Source organism: Bufo gargarizans, chromosome 9 (assembly GCF_014858855.1).
Source record: "Bufo gargarizans isolate SCDJY-AF-19 chromosome 9, ASM1485885v1, whole genome shotgun sequence".
NCBI lineage: Eukaryota > Metazoa > Chordata > Amphibia > Anura > Bufonidae > Bufo > Bufo gargarizans.
In genome coordinates, this window is record NC_058088.1 from 116,745,385 (window position 1) to 116,763,403 (window position 18,019).

At 44.8% G+C, this 18,019-nt stretch overlaps 1 protein-coding gene across 1 annotated transcript in view; it reads left to right on the forward strand.

Moving 5' to 3' along the window:
- Window positions 1-18,019, forward strand: part of TEX11 (testis expressed 11) — a 1,226,647-nt gene that overhangs the window by 435,183 nt on the left and 773,445 nt on the right. The window contains exon 9 of the mRNA XM_044268992.1: window positions 6,704-6,799. Coding sequence (XP_044124927.1) covers window positions 6,704-6,799 — 96 coding nt within the window. The remainder of the gene's footprint in view (window positions 1-6,703; window positions 6,800-18,019) is intronic.

The window sequence follows — 18,019 nt, forward strand, 5'->3', positions numbered from 1 at the left end:
AAGGATGTTTAAGCTAGGGGGGCTGAGGTGGTTAAGCAAGTTAATAACAAGTGAATATGCAGTACCATTTTTTTTTATATAAGACAATGTAATTGATCACCTTCTACCTGAATAATATCTGAACCTGCAAGCCACAAGACTGATCCTGAAGCCCTGCCCACACTTTTTGGAAGACCTGTGAGAAAAACTCACTTACCTAGGATATGGCATTCCTCAACTTGTGGGTAGAAGCTCCCTAGTGGTTCAGTCCTGGCCAGCCGGCTGGAGATCTCGCTGGGGCCTCCAAATTGACAGAGTAGTTCAATTTCAGGTACAGGTAATCAATATAAAATTAATTCAATCAATCAGTCGACACACAGAGATGATCAGGTTTGATATGTCTGTGGAGATCTCGCTTGAGACCGCCCCAAACTCTTTATTATATACCCTTAACATATGGGAGTTACATGGGGGTGTTCAGGGAGGTTACACTGCATATTATTGGACAATGTAAATTGCATAATTGCACGTGATATATATTGGCAATGTCTTATAGTCATATTAGGTAATAGATCCTTGAGACAAGATTCTAAACTAAAGGTCAGGTTCTGAGGGATAGAATCCAACTTTACCACATATTGCGGCCACCTGTGTCCTTCCTTCAGATAACATTTCCTAGAATTTGGAGGACATAGGCAAATATAACCACAAAAGTAAATTTTTTACATTTCTCAATATTCTTCGTTGTATGAAAAACACCCTTTTGCTCATATTATGCTGACATAGCTCATGCTAACAAACCACTTTTAATGAAAAACATCTTGATTCTGCCTAGTCACAAGACAGGGAAATGTGATAAAGGTCACAGTTATAAAGGCATATTAGTAGTCATATATATGATATATATATATATATATATATATATATATATATATATATTCAGTAGATCTCCCCCATTGACTTCCAGAACAAATGGCTTAGCGGAATCTAGAGATGGAGAACTTGAGCACAGTCAAAGCAGGACTTAATTGAAAGCCTGTGCTACAGACTCTGTCCAGATACAGGTGTTTAACCATTTCTGAGTGAGGCCAGTAGAATTACCTGAGAGTATTTCTAGATAAATTGACAGTAGTAGTTTGTGACCAAAGGGCATTGCAAATACCAAAGGGCATTACCTGATGCCATTATGGGAAAGTAAATAATAAAATACCAAAAGTCAGAATTTCAGTTTTTTTATTTATTCTGCCTCCCAAAAAACTGAATAAAAAGTTATCAAAAATGTATCAATGTGCACAAAATGGTGTGATTGAAAAATACAACTCATTCCACGAAAAACAAGCCCTCATACTACATTTTGCTATATCAATGGACAAATAAAAACATTATGGCTCTGGGAATGCAACAATGAAAAAATGAATAAAAATAGCTTTTAACCTCTTAAGGACACATGACGTACCGGTACGTCATGATGTCCTGGTACTTAAGGTCACATGACGTACTGGTACGTCATGAATGGTTCCGATCACCGCCGCTCGGCGGGCGGTGATCGGAACCCGGTGCCTGCTCAAATCATTGAGCAGGCACCTGGGGAAAATGCGCCAGGGGGTCCTGTGACCCCCCCATGTCGGCGATCGCAGAAAACCGCAGGTCAATTCAGACCTGCGGTTTTCTGCGTTTCCGGGTTATTCGGGTCTCTGAAGACCCGATAACCCGGAACAGGATGGTGATGGTGGTGTGATTTCACTCCACCAATCACCATCCAGCGATCCTGAGTGGTGATGGTGACATTACCACTCAGGATCGCTTTCTGATTGGTCAGTGGGCGGTCCGGCGGCAGATTCAAAAGAGGCAGGCGCTCCTCTCCTCCTCCTTTTGTGTTCCGGAGCCGAGGAGAGAGTAGCTGCCTGCACGTGTCTGCCTTCGCTGCCAGCACCCCGATCTGTGCCCCCAGGACCCGATCTCTGCCCCCAGCACCCCATCAGGTACATAGGGACAGCATAGGGAAAGTTTGGGTTAGGCAGGAAAAAAAAAGGGAAAGTTAGTTTTTGAACTTTTCATTGCATCACCCTAGTTAGGGTGTCTGGGGTCCACAGCACAGCTGTGTGACCCTAGACCCCCCAGGGGTGCTGCCACTTGCCCCCCCCCCACTTTTTTGTGTACGCTGACTGTGGCCAGCACTCTTAGCGTCCGGCCACTGAATTTTTTGGCCTTTTTTTTGTCAGTTTTTTTTTTTCCTGTTAGTTTTAGGGTGAGTTCGTGAACACCCTTGCCCCCACACACACACACACAAAATAAAGATTTCCACACACGCACATACACACGCAGACACACACTCCCCTATGGCCCGCCGGACGTTCTCGGCCGAGGAGGCATACGCCCAGCTTGCCTCCGACTCAGAGAGTCCCAGTGAGGACGAGGATGACCCCACATTCCTGTTATCATCCGCGTCCTCCTCATCATCTAGCGATGATGATGAGCCCCCAAGGCGGCGGAGACGCCGCCAGGCGGAGCAAGGGGACCGCCATGTTAGGGACCCTGTGGCCCAGCCTAGTACGAGCAGCACTGGGGCTCGTACTGGTTTCCCGGCCCACCAGTTAAATCCACCGGAGCACCCTGCCGGTGAACTTGTCTGGTGTAGCCCAGAGCGTTACGAGCCCGTGATTCCTGATTTTGTAGGCCAATCAGGAATCCAGATTTCCACAGTGGGCTACACTGAATATGACTTTTTTCATCATTTTTCGGTGACCCACTGGTAAATTTGATGGTGGAGCAGACGAATCTGTACGCCCAACAGTTCGTCGCTCAACACCCGGGCTCCTTTTTGGCCAGGCCCGGTGGCTGGACGCCGGTCAGTGCAGCCGAAATGAGGACATTTTGGGGCCTCGTGCTGCATATGGGCCTGGTCAAGAAACCCAGTGTCAGGCTGTACTGGAGTGGGGACGTCCTCTACCAGACCCCACTTTACAGTACGGCCATGACACGCTCCCGGTTTGAGGCCATCCGGAAATTATTCCGATAATGCAGCATGTCCCCCCCGAGGTGATCCTGCCCATGACCATCTGTATAAGATACGGCCGGTCATCGATCACTTTGGGGCCAAATTCATGGAGGCCTATGTACCTGGAAGGGAGGTCGCTGTTGATGAGTCTCTCATTGCGTTCAAGGGGAGACTCATTTTCCGCCAGTATGTATGGCGTGAAGGTATACAAAATTTGTGAGAGTACCTCAGGGTACACTTACAAATTTCGTATATACGAGGGGCGAGATTCCCGGATTCAACCCCCAGAATGTCCCCCCACTCTGGGTGCTACCAGGAAACTTGTGTGGGACCTTATGCACCCACTGCTGGATAAGGGTTACCACCTGTACGTGGATAACTTTTATACCAGTATCCCCTTGTTCCAGTCCCTTGCCGCCAGATCCACGTTTGCTTGTGGGACCGTGTGGAAAAATCAACGCGGCCTCCCTGCCCTCCCCCTTCAGGTACCTATCCCCAGGGGTGAGACCCGTGCCCTTACCACTGGAAACCAGTTGCTGGTCAGGTATAAGGACAAGAGGGATGTCCTTATGCTGTCCACAATTTATGGTAACGGCATCACCCCTGTCCCAGTGCGAGGTACCGCGGCAACGGTCCTCAAGCCCGATTGTATCGTCGACTACAATCGGTATATGGGAGGAGTTGATCTCTCTGATCAAGTCCTCAAGCCATATAACGCCATGCGCAAAACCCGGGCATGGTACAAAAAAGTTGCGGTCTACTTGGTGCAGGTTGCCATGTACAACTCTTTTGTACTATCCCGAAGCGCTGGCAGCACAGGGACATTCCTCCAGTTCTATAAGGCAGTCCTCAAGGCCCTGATCTTTTCGGACCGGGAAAGAGCAGGCCGGAGTACCTAGGGAACTGGAGGCGCCCGGATCGTCCCTGGCCAACACTTTCCAGGTGTGGTCCCCCATACTGGAAAGAAGGGACGAACCCAAAAAAGATGCAGAGTGTGTCACAAGAGGGGGATACGGAAGGACACCACCACTCAATGTGACACGTGCCCAGATCATCCGGGCCTCTGCATTATTGGTTGCTTCAGGGAGTATGACACTTCCATGGAGTACTAAATTTATATCCCAATTTAGGACTGACATCGTATAAAAAAAACTGGTTCTCAGACTTGAGACACCCAAAAAAACTAAAATAATTTATTAAAAGTAGACATATTAGGTATTGCCGCGTTGGTAATAATCTCCTCCATAAAAATACCCCATGACCTAACCCCCCAGATTAACACGGTCAAGGAAAAAAAAAAAAAAGATGCAAAAAAAGATTTTTTTTGTCACCTTACATAACAAAAAGTTTAATAGCAAGCGATCAAAAAGTCATATAGCCCCCAAAATAGTGCCAATTAAACCGTCCGCTCGTCCCGCAAAAAATGAGCCCCCACATAAGATAATCGGATAAGAAAAAAAAAATGACACTTAGACTTTAGAGATACAAAATTTTTATTTGTATCAAAAAGGATAATATAGTCAAAAATCTAAATAATTGTAAAAAAAGTACACTTATTAGGTATTTCCGCATCCGTAAGAATCTCCTCTATAAAAATATCCCATGACCTAACCCCCCAGATTAACACGGTTAAAAAAAAAAAAGAAAACAGTGCCAAAAACGCAATTTTTGGCACTTTTCCATTTCAATCTGTTTTTTCCAGTAACAAAACAAGGGTTAACAACCAAACAAAAGTTACTATTTATTACCCTGATACTGCAGTTTACAGCAATGCCACATTTGTGGTCGTAAACTGCTGTATCAGTAAAACGGAGGCCGCAAAAGGAAAGGACCGACATGGTTTCTGGAAGGCCGATTTTGATGGCCTTTTTTATTGACACCATGTCCCTTTTGAAGCCCCCTTGATGCCCCCCTAGAGTAAAAACTCCCTAAAAGTGACCCCATCTAAGAAACTACACCCCTCAAGGTATTTAAAACTGATTATACAAACTTTATTAACCCTTTAGGTGTTCCTCAACAGTTAATGGCAAATGGAGATGAAATTTCAGAATTTAAATTTTTGGTAACCTTGCCTCACAAAAATGTAATATAGAGCAACCAAAAATCATATGTACCCTAAAAATAGTCCCCCAAAAAATGCCACCTTATCCCGTAGTTTCCAAAATGGGGTCACTTTTAGGGAGTTTCTACTCCAGGGGTGCATCAGGGGGGTTGAAACAGGACACTGTGTAAATAAACCGGTCCATAAAAATCAGCCCTCCAAAAACCAAACGGCACACCTTTCACTCTACGCCCCGCTGTGTGGCCGTACAGTAGTTTACGGCCACATATTGGGTGTTTCTTTAAACGGCAGAGTCAGGGCAATAAAGATACAGTCTTGTTTGGCTGTTAACCCTTGCTTTGTTAGTGTAAAAAATGGGTTAAAATGGAAAATTAGACAAAAATATGAAATTTTCAAATTTCATCCCCATTTGCCAATAACTCTTGTGCAACACCTAAAGGGTTAACGACGTGTGTAAAGTCAGTTTTGAATACCTTGAGGGGTGTACTTTCTTAGATGGGGTCACTTTTAGGGAGTTTCTGCTCTAGGGGTGCATCAGGGGGCTTCAAATGGGACATGGTGTAAATAAACCAGTCCATAAAAATCAGCCTTCCAAAAACCAAACGACGCACCTTTCACTCTACGCCCCTCTGTGTGGCCGTACAGTAGTTTACGGCCACATATTGGGTGTTTCTGTAAACGGCAGAGTCAGGGCAATAAAGATACAGTCTTGTTTGGCTGTTAATCCTTGATTTGTTAGTGGAAAAAATGGGTTAAAATGGAAAATTAGAAAAAAAAATGAAATTCTCAAATTTCATCCCCATTTTCCAATAACTCTTGTGCAACACCTAAAGGGTTAACAACGTATGTAAAATCAGTTTTGAATACCTTGAGGGTGTAGTTTCTTAGATGGGGTCATTTTTGGGTGGTTTCTATTATGTAAGCCTTGCAAAGTGACTTCAGACCTCAACTGGTCCCTAAAAATTGAGTTTTTGTAAATTTCTGAAAAATTTCCGAATTTGCTTCTAAACTTCTAAGCCTTATAACATCCCCCAAAAATAAAATATAATTCCCAAAATAATTCAAACATGAAGTAGACATATGGGGAATGTAAAGTCATCACAATTTTTGGGGGTATTACTATGTATTACAGAAGTAGAGAAACTGAAACTTTGAAATTTGCAAATTTTTCAATTTTTTTTTGTAAATTAGGTATTATTTTGTGCAAAAAAAAAAAAAACAGTGTCATGAAGTACAATATGTGACGAAAAATAAATCTCAGAACGGCCTGGATAAGTCAAAGCGTTTTAAAGTTATCAGCACTTAAAGTGACAGTGGTCAGATTTGCAAAAGATTGAGAAATAAGGCTGTGTTCCTATGGGGTTAATATCTGCATCAACAAGTTAACTGCATGTGTGAATCCAGACTTTACCAGGTTTGTCCCAGTCCTTTTTCTCTGTGGGCAGTGTAACCCTACACAGGCTGCAGTTTCCCACAGGCACTACAGCATTCTATCTCAGAGCCCTGCAGTTCCATGAAGAGGGAAGTGATAACAAATTAGCACACACAGCAGGTTCTCTTTTGAATGTTTCTATTGGGCCCTTTCTCCTTGATGCATCTTTCAGAGAGTACCATTGTATTTTGTAACTTTATGTGATTTGTAATATGTATTTTCATTTTTTCAGGCCAAAGTTCTTAGATTACTTGCTACAGTCTATCTGGAATGGGACTGCAGAATTCACAATGACAAAGCACTTAATGCCATTCGATTAGCTAATGAGGTAAAAAGCAATTTATTTGTTCATATGAAAATAACTAATCCAAAACCACAAAAAAACACTAGAAAAGGTTGAAAGCTGTGAATGAATCCTGCAACATAAATTCACAAGCTGCATAAAACCCACAGCTTATAGGGGTTGTCCCACAAAAAAAAAATGGTACCGTGGTGATGTACCATGTGATTGGAGCATGTGATCTGACGTCACCAAAGGTCCTTTAGCCGACAGCTCATCAGAAGAGACCGGGAACTGCGCGATGAAGAGGACAAGGTGAGTTAATTTCTTTTATTTTTTTTTAACCCTCAATTGACCTTGTACTAAGCATTCTGTATTCAGAATGCTATTATTTTCCCTTATAACCATGTTATAAGGGAAAATAATACAGTGAATAGACTGTCACCTAGCAACCATGAGTGAAAATCGCACCGCATCCGCACTTGCTTGCGGATGCTTGCGATTTTCACTCAGCCCCATTCATTTCTATGGGGCCTGTCCTGCGTTACAAACGCAGAATATAGAGCATGCTGCGATTTTAAAGCATTGCAGAAGTGATGCGTGAAAAAAATCGCTCATGTGCACAGCCCCATAGAAATGAATGGGTCAGGATTCAGTGCGGGTGCAATACGTTCACCTACCGCATTGCACCCGCGCGGAAATCTCGCCCGTGTGAACTCAGCCTAAAACAGAAAGTGATACCTCATTAAATATGTATTAGTTAACATTCCTCGTATGTCTACTTTATGTTGGCATAATTTTTTGAAAATGTCATGTTATTTTTTTAGGACTTTAAAAGGCTTTAGAAGCAATTCTTAAAATGTTAAAGAAAATTTCCAAAACTCACTTTTTAAAGACTAGCTCAGTTATAAAGTCACTTTGTGGGGCTTACATAGTAGAAACCAAACAAAACTCAATATATATTACCCTAATTCTGCTGTTTACAGAAACACCCTATATGTGGTGATAAACTGATGTTAAGGGCACATGGCAGAGCCCAGATTTAAAGAAGCGCCATAAGGTTTTTTGGAAGGCAGATTTTGCTGCACTGGTTTTTAGACACCATGTTACATTTGAAGCCCACCTGATGCACCCTAAAGTAGAAACTCCCAAAAAGTTACCCCATTTTGGAAACTATGGGATAAAGTGACAGTTTTATTAATACTATTTTGGGGTACATATGATTTTTGATCGCTCTATATTATGTTTTTTGTTAGGCAAGGTAACCAAAAATGGCTGCTCTGGCGCAGTTTTTATTTTTTGTTTTTTTACAATGTTCATCTCACAGGTTAGATCATGTGCTATATTTATAGAGCAGGTTGTTACAAACTCGACAATATCAAATATGTCTACTTTTTTGTTTCAGTTTTACATGATCAAGTATTTTTGAAAAAAAATGTTTTTGTGTCTCTATTTTCTGAACATCATACATGTATTTTATTATATTTTTTTCTGCCGATCGTCTTGTGCAGGCGTTCGTTTTTTGCAAGAAGAGTTGATGTTTTTATTAGTACCATTTTTGGGTACATATGATTTTTTGATAATTCAATATTACACTTTTGGGACAAGGGGGCCAAAAAAGTGGTTATTTTGACACAGTTTTTTTTTACGGTGTTCACTTGTGGGGGTAGATCATATGATATTTTTATAGAGCAGGTCGTTATGGTCTTTGCAATACCTAATATACTGTATATAACTTTTGTTTAAGTTTTACACAATACATTTTTTAAACAAATAAAAATATGTTTTAGTGCCTCCATATTCTGAGAGCCTTATTTTTTATGTTTTGGGTGATTGTCTTATATAGGGGCTCATTTTGTGCAGGATGAGGTTTGACTGGTACTATTTTGGGTTACATATGACTTTTTGATCACTTGGTGTTGCACTTTTTGTGATGTAAGGTGAAAAAAATGGCTCTTTGGCACAGTTTTTTTTAACTGAAAACTTTAGTTTTTTATTATTTAAAACTATTTTTTTTTAACTTTTTTTTTTTACTTTATTTCTGTCCCACCCTGGGACTTAAATGCTTAGGGGTCTGATCCCCTCTTCAATGCTTTACAATACATCTGTAGGAAGTTTTGAGGCAGAACATTTCTTTACTTAAGAATTCAAATGCAAACAGATTGTCACAAGGGTATCACGACCTATCGCTGACCCTGTTGTGCCTGGGGTCAAATGGTCGCTTGGTTTTTCAAGAGATCGCTCCATGACCTAATGGTGAGAATAGATTTCGGTCCAGGTTTGCAATCCTTTTTGTCCAATTTAGGAATCTGTAGTTTTTCCTTTCATCTGTTCTCTGTCAGCCACTCCAGCTACTATATATTCTCCCTTTCTGCTTCCCTTGTTGCCAGATATAGACCTTCCTTCCAGACCTTCTATTCTGACCTCAGGTGGACAACTGTTGCTGTGGAGCCGTTGGAACTGGAGCTGTTGGATCTCTGGTTCACTCCTGTTATTGTTGTCTCTTTTCGGGGATTGTTTGTGGTGTTTGTGTTGTTTGTCTTTTCCCTGTTGTTACCCTAGGTGTCAGTGGTAAGGACTAGTGCTCACACTGCCCTACTCACTACCTAGGGCTTATTTCAGGGTAAGCCAGGGACGAGGCATGTGATAGGCATATGGGTTAGCAGCCCGTCTAGGGACGTCAGGGCATCCAGGTGCCAGTGCTAGGTGAGCTAGGGGTCACCAGTCCTCCCTCTCCATAGTGGAAGAGTACTCCTCTTCCCTCCCCTCTGCGCCACACATCTGTTACCTGCCATCCCATACATGATATTATTATCTGAAAAAATAAAATAAAATCACAGAAATAAGATAGTAATGCACTTAGTAAAGCAGATGCAAGCATTATATATGGACAAAGTCCTCACTCTGATATGATAATATCTGAGACACTTAACCAATATATTTTGATCAAAACACATATGAGCCCGCCTACCAAGCGCCAAGGTGGTCTCAGGTCAGGCGGGTCCTACGCTAAACCTACCTAAGCCATTGGGCTTCTATGTTCAGCAGCGCAGACACTGCACATATGGTGTACTGCTCCTAGTCACCTCCCTGTGCATCAAGCAACCAATGGGAGGAGGATCAAGCACACCCATATGTACCACCTAATCAAGGCGCTCTATTGGATAGGAAGGGCAAAAGTGCAGAGGAATGCTACTTCCCAAGATAAAATAGGTGCGCATTCACTTGAAGGTACTACTCCCTCAAGCAAATACTACATAGATAAAAAAAATCACAGAAAAAACTAAGATAAAAACATCCTGCACGATATGATATACAAATGTGCGGATGTCCCTGGCCATATTATAAAAAAAATAAAAAAATCACAGAAATAAGATAATAATGCACTTAGTAAAGTAGATGCAAGCATTATATATGGACAAAGTCCTCACTCTGATATGATAATATCTGAGACACTTAGCCAATATATTTTGATCAAAAAATGATATTATATCTGGCCCTTATTTCGTATTTTCTTAAAAAAATAAAAATAAATATGGATCATATTTCTGCTTTGGCAAAGTAGTTGCAAGGTCTATCTCTTGAAGTGGCAGGATTCATGGCGTCGGCCCTTCAGCAGCAGCAGCTGCAGCAGACCTCGTGCCCAATGGTTTCTATGGGTAACCAGGTCAATCCAGAACCTAAAGTTGCTCTCCCTCTCAGATTTTCTGGAGGGAGAAACAAATTTGTTTTCTGAGAAGCCTGTAAATTATATTTCAAGCTGTGCCCAAATTCCGCTGGTAATGAGGAACAGTGAGTGGGGATTGTTATCTCCCTTCTCCAAGGGGATCCTTAATCCTGGGCTTTTTCGTTACCAGCTGGTACCCAGGCCCTCCGGTTGGTAGAGGTTTTTTGAGGCCCAGGGATATACGATGTCCCGGCTTCAGCAGGGAGGACGGTCAGCGGAGGTTTATTGTTCCCAGTTTCAAAGGTGGGCCACGATACTCAGTGGAATGACCTGGCTCTCAGGAGACAGTTTTGCCAGGGGTTGTCAGAGAAAGTAAAAGACGCTCTTGCGCTGTATGATACTACAAGAAAATTTTGACTAGCACATTCATAATCGCAGAACCTTCTATTTTTTAATTTATAGTAGGTATAATACCACCTTAAGTTAGAGTGATCCTTATTTTTCAGTTTTATTGTTTTTATGTGAAATTTTGTGCTGCCCTACCTTTTTTTGTTGGCTTCCTGCATGTTAGCTTTAAGGATATACATATGCGATTATAAAACAGCCCAGGAAAGGGCTAGAGGGCTGCAAAAGGCAGCAAAATGTAGTTAAATCCCCTGCAAACAAATGTGGATAGGGAAATGAATAAAAATAAAAATAAAATAAATAAAAATTAACCAATATCAATTGGAGAGAGGTCCCATAGCAGAGAATCAGGCTTCATGTCACCCACCACTGGAACAGGCCACTGTCAGATATTTAGACCTCGGCACCCAGACAGAGGAGAGATGTCCCATTGCAGAAAATCAGGCTTCATGTCATAGCAGAGAATCAGGCTTCACATCACCCACCACTGGAACAGGCCATTGTCAGATATTTTGGCCCTGGCACCCAGACAGAGGAGAGAGGTCCCATAGCAGAGAATCAGGCTTCATGTCATAGCAGAGAATCAGGCTTCATTTCATAGCAGAGAATCAGGCTTCATGTCACCCAACACTGGAACAGGCCACTGTCAGATATTTTAGGCCCCGGCACCCAGACAGGGGAGAGAGCTCCCATAGCGGAGAATCATGCTTCATGTCATAGCAGAGAATCATACTTCATGTCACCCACCACTGGAACAGGCCATTGTCAGATATTTTTAGGCCCCGGCACCCAGACAGAGGAGAGAGGTCCCATAGCAGAGAATCAGGCTTCATGTCATAGCAGAGAATCATGCTTCATGTCACCCAACACTGGAAAAGGCCACTGTCAGATATTTTTAGGCCCCGGCACCCAGACAGAGGAGAGAGGTCCCATAGCAGAGAATCAGGCTTCATGTCATAGAAGAGAATCAGGCTTCATGTCACCCACCACTGGAACAGGCCATTGTCAGACATTTTTAGGCCCCGGCACCCAGACAGAGGAGAGAGGTCCCAGAGCAGAGAATCAGGCTTCATGTCATAGCAGAGAATCAGGCTTCATGTCATAGCAGAGAATCAGGCTTCATGTCATAGCAGAGAATCAGGCTTCACGTCACCCACCACTGGAACAGGCCATTGTCAGATATTTTGGCCCTGGCACCCAGACAGAGGAGAGAGGTCCCATTGCAGTGAATCAAGCTTCATGTCATAGCAGAGAATCAGGCTTCACGTCACCCACCACTGGAACAGGCCATTGTCAGATATTTTGGCCCTGGCACCCAGGCAGAGGAGAGAGGTCCCATAGCAGAGAATCAGGCTTCATGTCATAGCAGAGAATCAGACTTCATGTCATAGCAGAGAATCAGGCTTCATGTCATAGCAGAGAATCAGGCTTCATGTCACTGGAACAGGCCACTGTCAGATATTTTTAGGCCCCGGCACCCAGACAGAGGAGAGGTTCATTCAACTTTGGGTTGCCCCGCAATATAATGGTAAAATGAAAATAAAAATAGGATTGAATGAGGAAGTGCCCTGGAGTACAATAATATATGGTTAAGGGGAGGTAGTTATAAATGTCTAATTTGCACAAGGGATGAAAAGGTCCTGTGGGATCCATGCCTGGTTCATTTTAATGAACGTCAGCTTGTCCACATTGGCTGTAGACAGGCGGCTGCGTTTGTCTGTAATGACGCCCCCTGCCATGCTGAATACACGTTCAGACAAAACGCTGGCCGCCGGCAGGCCAACACCTCCAAGGCATAAAAGGCTAGCTCTGGCCACGTGGACAATTTGGAGACCCAGAAGTTGAATGGGGCCGAACCATCAGTCAGTACGTGGAGGGGTGTGCACACGTACTGTTCCACCATGTTAGTGAAATGTTGCCTCCTGCTAACACGTTCCATATCAGGTGGTGGTGCAGTAAGCTGTGGCGTGTTGACAAAACTTTTCCACATCTCTGCCATGCTAACCCTGCCCTCAGAGGACCTGGCCGTGACACAGCTGCGTTGGCGACCTCTTGCTCCTCCTCTGCATTGGGCTTCCACTTGTTCCCCTGTGACATTTGGGAATGCTCTCAGTAGCGCGTCTACCAATGTGCATCTTCCTATCACGCTCCAGTGCAGGAAGTAAGGTGGGCACATTGTCTTTGTACCGGGGATCCAGCAGGGTGGCAACCCAGTAGTCCGCACACGTTAAAATGTGGGCAACTCTGCTGTCGTTGCGCAGGCACTGCAGCATGTAGTCGCTCATGTGTGCCAGGCTGCCCAGAAGTAAGGACAAGCTGCCCTCTGTGGGAGGCGTATCGTCATCGTCCTGCGTTTCCCCCCAGCCACGCACCAGTGATGGGCCCGAGCTGCGTTGAATGCCACTCTGCTGTGAACATGCTTCATCCTTATCCTCCTCCACCTCCTCCTCATCCTCGTCCTCCTCCAGTAGTGGGCCCTGGGTGGCCACATTTGTACCTGACCTCTGCTGTTGCAAAAAACCTCCCTCTGAGTCACTTCGAAGAGACTGGCCTAAAAGTACTAAAAATGATCCCTCTTCCTCCTCCTCCTCCTTCTGGGCCACCTCCTCTTCCATCATCGCCCTAAGTGTTTTCTCAAGGAGACATAGAAGTGGTATTGTAACGCTGATAACGGCGTCATCGCCACTGGCCATGTTGGTGGAGTACTCGAAACAGCGCAACAGGGCACACAGGTCTCGCATGGAGGCCCAGTCATTGGTGGTGAAGTGGTGCTGTTCCGCAGTGCGACTGACCCGTGCGTGCTGGAGCTGAAACTCCACTATGGCCTGCTGCTGCTCGCACAGTCTGTCCAGCATGTGCAAGGTGGAGTTCCACCTGGTGGGCACGTCGCATATGAGGCGGTGAGCGGGAAGGCCGAAGTTACGCTATAGCGCAGACAGGCGAGCAGCGACAGGATGTGAACGCCGGAAGGCAAACAGACGGCCTGCACTTTATGCAGCAGCTCTGACATGTCGGGGTAGTTGTGAATGAACTTCTGCACCACCAAATTCAGCACATGCGCCAGGCAAGGGATGTGCGTCAAAGCGGCTAGTCCCAGAGCTGCAACGAGATTTCGCCCATTATCACACACCACCAGGCGGGGATTGAGGCTCACCGGCAGCAACCACTCGTCGGTCTGTTGTTCTATACCCCGGGCTGTGCTGAAGTTGGTGGTGAAGGTGTGTGGCTGACTGGATGAGCAGGTGGAAGAAGAGGAGGAGGAAGCCGAGTAGGAGGAGGAGGCAACAGGAGGCAAAGAATGTTGCCCTGCGATCCTTGGCGGCGGAAGGACGTGCGCCAAACAGCTCTCCGCCTGGGGCCCAGCCGCCACTACATTTACCCAGTGTGCAGTTAGGGAGATATAGCAGTCCCTGGCCGTGCTTACTGGTCCACGTATCTGTGGTTAGGTGGACCTTGCCACAGATGGCGTTGCGCAGTGAACACTTGATTTTATCGGATACTTGATTGTGCAGGGAAGGCACGGCTCTCTTGGAAAAGTAGTGGCGGCTGGGAACAACATACTGTGGGACAGCAAGCAACATGAGCTGTTTGAAGCTGTCTGTATCCACCAGCCTGAATGACAGCATTTCATAGGCCAGTAGTTTAGAAATACTGGCATTCAGGGCCAGGGATCGAGGGTAGCTAGGTGGGAATTTACGCTTTCTCTCAAATGTTTGTGAGATGGAGAGCTGAACGCTGCCGTGTGACATGGTTGAGATGCTTGGTGACGGAGGTGGTGGTGTTGGTGGTACATCCTCTGTTTGCTGGGCGGCAGGTGCCAACGTTCCTCCAGAGGCGGAGGAAGAGGCCGAGGCGGCAGCAGCAGAAGAGGCCGAGGCGGCAGCAGCAGAAGAGGTAGCAGGGGGAGCCTGAGTGAGTTCCTTTTTTTTAAGGTGTTTACTCCACTGCAGTTCATGCTTTGCATGCAGGTGCCTAGTCATGCAGGTTGTGCTAAGGTTCAGAACGTTAATGCCTCGCTTTAGGCTCTGATGGCACAGCGTGCAAACCACTCAGGTCTTGTCATTAGCACATTGTTTGAAGAAGTGCCACGCCAGGGAACTCCTTGAAGCTGCCTTTGGGGTGCTCGGTCCCAGATGGCGGCGGTCAGTAGCAGACGGAGTCTCTTGGCGGCGGGTGTTCTGCTTTTGCCCACTGCTCCCTGTTTTGCTACCCTGTTGGCTCGGTCTCACCACTGCCTCTTCCTCCGAACTCTGAAAGTCAGTGGCACGACCTTCATTCCATGTGGGGTCTAGGACCTCATCGTCCCCTGCATCGTCTTCCACCCAGTCTTCCTCCCTGACCTCCTGTTCAGTCTGCACACTGCAAAAAGACGCAGCAGTTGGCACCTGTGTTTCGTCATCATCAGAGACGTGCTGAGGTGGTATTCCCATTTCCTCATCATCAGGAAACATAAGTGGTTGTGCGTCAGTGCATTCTATGTCTTCCACCGCTGGGGAAGGGCTAGGTGGATGCCCTTGGGAAACCCTGCCAGCAGAGTCTTCAAACAGCATAAGAGACTGCTGCATAACTTGAGGCTCAGACAGTTTCCCTGATATGCATGGGGGTGATGTGACAGACTGATGGGCTTGGTTTTCAGGCGCCATCTGTGCGCTTTCTGCAGAAGACTGGGTGGGAGATAATGTGAACGTGCTGGATCCACTGTCGGTCACCCAATTGACTAATGCCTGTACCTGCTCAGGCCTTACCATCCTTAGAATGGCATTGGGCCCCACCATATATCGCTGTAAATTCTGGCGGCTACTGGGACCTGAGGTAGTTGGTTCACTAGGACGTGTGTCCTCTCCCAGCATCAGAGGGTCCACTAACACCACCACGACCATGTCCGCGTCCCTTACTAGATGTTTTCCTCATTGTTACCGTTCACCACAATAAGAAAAAATTATTTGGCCCAATGTATTGAATTCAAATTTAGGCCTTTTTTTTTTTACAGACACCTAACACTATCTGGCTATCTATTTAGGTACCATATTACACTAATACAGGCACAGCAGTAATGACAGATTTAGCTGAATATAAATTATAGGCCTAGCATTTAGGCCCTGGATGACAGGTATACGTTTACAGACAGAATTAGAATTGGAAATGCATAGTAGCGTGTGAAGTTATTGAGGATGACCCTATCCGCACCTTAAATCTAATATACCCTTTTATGGATAGATTTAAAATTGGCCTGATACAGCAGAAACCACTGATTTAGGGAATTGCTAAGTTGGGAATTGTATTTCAACCCAGAACAAAAACTGTGCTTTGGCAGACGCAAAATAAATTGACCAGCCACAGCAGTAACAACAGATTTAGCTGAATATAAATTGTAGGCCTAGTATTTAGGCCCTGGATGACAGGTATTCCTTTTACAGATAGAATTAGACTTGGAAATGCACGGTAGCGTGTGAAGTTATTGAGGATGACCCTATCAGCACCTTCAATCTAATATACCTTTTTATGGATCGATTTAAACTTGGCCTGATACAGCAGAAACCACTGATTTAGGGAATTGCTAAGTTGGGAATTGTATTTCAATCAAGAACAAAAATATATCCTTTGCCAGACAGCAGACAGTATTACAATTGGCTAGCCACAGCTGAAACACCAGATTTCAGATTAGGGTACTGCTATTTTGGCAATTGTATTTTACCCCTCAATAAAATAGCAAGCACAGCCAAGCCCCTGATGTAGGATATAGCAAAAAAAACAACAAAACACTATTGATGGTTAAATGGACTTGGTGGCAGCTTGTGCTGGCGCACCACAAGACACAAAATGGCCGCTGATCACCCCAGAAAAAAGTGACTGAAAAATGCTCTGGGCAGCCTAAAAACAGCGAGCAATTGAATAGCAGAAGATGAATGATTCACAGCTGTAGATCGATCACTTAATTAAGTGTTTTTGCTGAGTAAATCCCTGTCTAGTGCCTAATCTCGCCCTAACAGCAGCAGCTGCATCCTCTCCCTACACTGATCAGAGCAGAGTGACGTGCGGCACTACGTGACTTTAGCTTAAATAGAGGCTGGGTCACATGCTGCACTGGCCAATCACAGCCATGCCAATAGTAGGCATGGCTGTGATGGCCTCTTGGGGCAAGTAGTATGACGCTTGTTGATTGGCTGCTTTGCAGCCTTTCAAAAAGCGCCAAGAAAGCGCCGAACACCGAACCCGGACTTTTACGAAAATGTTCGGGATCGGGTCCGTGTCACGGACACCCCAAAATTCGGTACGAACCCAAACTATACAGTTCGGGTTCGCTCATCCCTATTAGGGACCCATCTGCAGAAGCTACCTTGACGCCTGGTAGATGGGCCCGACACACGTTTGATCAAAAATGTGCACAAAGAGCGTCTATTTTCTTATTTATAGTAGGTATAATACCACTTTAAGTTAGAATGATCTTTATTTCTCAGTTTTATTGTTTGTATGTGAAATATTGTGCTGCCATAACTTTTTTTGTTTGCTTGCGCTGTATGAGACTCCTATGTCCCTTAAGGCTGCTATGTAGCTATCTATCAGAATTGATAGACGCCTTTGGGATAGGCTGAGGAGTTCTTGTCCTCCAGAGACTTTTCTCAGGCAGGAGTCTGTTTGTTCTGAATCAGACGAACCTTATCAACTAGGGGGAGACACTCATCAGGTTGGTCCTCCTGGGGATCGCCGTAAGACAAGGGTTTGTTTTTTCTGTGGTCGGAGGGGTCATTTTACTAGAACTTGTCCATCCGTAGCCAAAAAGAAACAACCGCCGGAACTACTGACCCCAGTTTATTTTGCCAGCTATGGTAGTCTTGGGTAATAAAACTGAGACGATATCAGTTTTTTTGGACAGTAGGGCTGGGGTTAATATGGTGGATTCACGATTCGCTCAGACTCTGGGTTTGTCTTTTAGTCCTTTGTCTAGATCAGTACCCATATTCGCAATCGACTCTGCTCCTCTTACTCAGGGGAAACTAACACACATTGTACATAACATACATCTTTGGGTAGTGGCCCTCCATATTGAGTGTATTTCTTGCTATGTCCTAGAAGGTCTTCCCACTCTTATGGTATTAGGTCTTCCCTGGTTGGTCGCGCATAATCCTGTCATTGATTGGCAGGCCAGGGAGATATTGGAGTGGAGTGAGCATTGTAGGGACAATTCCCTAAGTAGC